This window comes from Leiobunum rupestre, chromosome 5 (genome assembly GCF_980474605.1).
Source record: "Leiobunum rupestre chromosome 5, qqLeiRupe1.1.hap1, whole genome shotgun sequence".
Lineage (NCBI taxonomy): Eukaryota > Metazoa > Arthropoda > Arachnida > Opiliones > Sclerosomatidae > Leiobunum > Leiobunum rupestre.
The window spans coordinates 49,114,448-49,117,227 of record NC_143388.1 but is presented as its reverse complement, the minus strand read 5'-3'; the positions used below and the strand labels follow the sequence as shown (position 1 = coordinate 49,117,227).

The following is a 2,780-nucleotide window of genomic DNA, read 5'->3' as shown; positions in this document are numbered from 1 at the left end:
ATGTCCACCAGTAAGGAAATGGTTTATGGATAGGAAAATATTTATAAATACTAAAGACAGAGGCAGAAACTAGGAGATCAGAGGAAAAAGATTTTTGAGATGCCCCTGATGTGATAGCCTACATTGAAGATGTTGAAATTGTTTGGTGAGAAATCACAAAACCTTTAAAATAAAATAATTGATTTTCCGTATTTAATTTTTTTCTTAAAATCCTACTACTACGCCAAGAATGTATTTATTTATTTATTTATTTATACTCAGGGAGAATGAATATGTCGATAATATTTTTAGCGTTTCTCCAATTCCACCCGTTGAGATCTTTTAATATCACTGCTTTGAGAACCATGGCGCCATCTAAACTTTGAAATAATCCTTAATTAAATATATTGATAAAAGAACTCTAGTATTGACACTTCCACTATTTTCAGTGACGTACCGATTCTCACGTGACTTTCATTTTCTGTGCACGTGCACCCGATTAATAAGATAACTGAACTTTGAGCAATGGATTTTTTTCCACTGGTACTTAAGATATGCCGCCAGGGTAGTCATGGGAATCAATTCTTAGTTACAGTTTTCGTTATCTCAATAAAGAGTCTTAGCATTGGGAATAGTCATTGAAGGTCACGCTGAAAAGTAAGTTATAATAATAATAATAATAATCAGCTAGGCTATTTTATTATATTTAAAATGAAATTTTTAGGCATTCTTTTATATATATATATATTGGAAATGTATTAGACAGAAATTAGGTCTAGTAGGGGTAAGATTAGCGTAGAAATTAAGTTACTATCACGTGACTCGTTCATTTTTCTGTGCACGCGCACGTTTAATAAGATAACTGAACTTTGAGCAATGGATTTTTTTCCACCGGTACTTAAGATATGCCGTCAGTGTAGTCATAGGATTTTTCACTCTTAATAAATACTTTAAAATGTAAAAAATAAGACTCATTATTGAAAAAAACATAACACTTAGCCATTTTTTAGCAATCTTCTACGTAACTCAATTTTCCAAGAGGATTGTTTTCCGTAAACATTTTCAAGTGAGAGCTCGATTTTGATATCGTCAACGTGGTATTTCCAAAACTCTCCTTCGAGTAGCAAAGGGTTTTTTCCAAATACTCAAGTGGGTTAATATGTGCCGTCAATCATTAGAGGCAGTTTAAACTGTCAGAGAGAGACAGCCAATAGAATTTGAGGGTTATTTGAAGTTTAGATCACGTGATGAATTATTCTCAACAAGATAGGAATAAATTAATCTTCCGTGCGTCATTTCTCTACGGCGCATTGACGAGTAAAGACCTGCTGACGGATCGCTCAGTCTTTTCTACAGCTCGACAATGGATTTCTACCCGTAAAGTAAGTAACTATTTTTTTCTTTGTAATAGACTATATTTTTAGACATATTTAAAACAATTTGCATATTGAAAAAAGCGTTTATATTGAGAATTTTAGCGTAGAAATTTAACCATATTGATAAAATTAGGTTTAGTAGACTTAGGGGTAAATGTAGGCTTAGAGAATGTATCATTTGAAACTATAGAACGTATTTGGTCTAGATCAGCTATGGACATTGAAGTGTATCGACTTGAAACGTTTCGTCACTGGAAAAATCCGCACGTCACTAAGGAACAACTAGCGAAGGCTGGATTCTACTATATTCAGCGGGGCGATGAAGTACGATGTTACAAGTGCCATGGCGTATTAGAAGGATGGGAATCAGGAGACGTACCAGAACTTGAACATGCTAGATTCTTTCCACACTGTCCGTCGAGGGATAATTCACCATCGGAAAAAAAGTACCTTTCGCTAGAATGGGACATTCCCCCGACGCCAAAAGCAACTACGGTCGCTGACAAAAGCTTCTCACCTGTACCTGAAGAAGAAGACGTTTGTGACTGTCCCTCGGATGTCAGACGATACTGCTGCTAAACACTACAAATACGTGAGTTAGAACTTTAAATTAAATTAAGTTGCAGGAGATCGTTTCACCCCATTTAGATGCATGTAAACTTAACTACTTTAATTTGTTTTAATTGTGTAATGTACAAGATAACCATCTAATGGAATATCTGATAGTACCTACTAACATGTAAAACAAAGTTCTAAAATAAAAAATTAAATGTAAATAACTTGTTTTTATTACCTAGAGATTAGAAATTAAGGAGTTCGGAAGCGATAAGCAAACGGGTAAAAATCTAATCTCCAGATATCTGCGCGAGCAAAACTAATTTTGGAGAATGGGGATGGGGGAAAGCAGCTGGTGAACGGGAGAGAGAGAATCTAGTGATTAGAAATTCTGGTGATTAAGGGAGGAACGCAATGGGGGAAAGGAGCGGGTGAACGAGAGAGAGAGAGAGAGATAAAGTATCCAGTGAATGGGGATAGCAATGGGGAAAAGGAGCTGGTGAACGAGAGATAAAGTATCCAGTGAATGGGGATGGGGGAAAGCAGGGATGTACCCAAAAATGGACCAAATGTACCCCAAAAACGACCAAAGTCACCATTTTCGGCCCTATGTACCCCATTTCGGACCAAATGTACCCCAAACTGGACCTTTTAGCTTTATTGTAATGTTAAACTCCCATAGAGATTCCCCTAAAAACAATAATAAACTGGCGGTCCAATTTTGGGTACATTAATTATTTCGGAGAGATAAAACTAATTCTGGCAAACTGCTGCGATTTATAGCGAATGGGGAAAAAGCCAATTTCTAGCGATTGGGAGCGATAGTATGAGAGATAACAATTATGGTTGTTTTTATTGCCTAGAGATGGG

The 2,780-nt window shown here is 36.2% G+C and overlaps 1 protein-coding gene across 1 annotated transcript; it reads left to right on the top strand.

The window, feature by feature from the left end:
• Window positions 1-573: 573 nt before the first annotated feature.
• LOC149945209 (death-associated inhibitor of apoptosis 2-like) lies at window positions 574-1,987 on the top strand. The gene is made up of 3 exons (XM_090175843.1): window positions 574-636; window positions 990-1,361; window positions 1,562-1,987. Exon 3 carries the CDS (start codon window positions 1,569-1,571, stop codon window positions 1,932-1,934), a length of 366 nt encoding a protein of 121 aa, XP_090031969.1. The 5' UTR covers window positions 574-636; window positions 990-1,361; window positions 1,562-1,568; the 3' UTR covers window positions 1,935-1,987.
• Window positions 1,988-2,780: the final 793 nt, after the last annotated feature.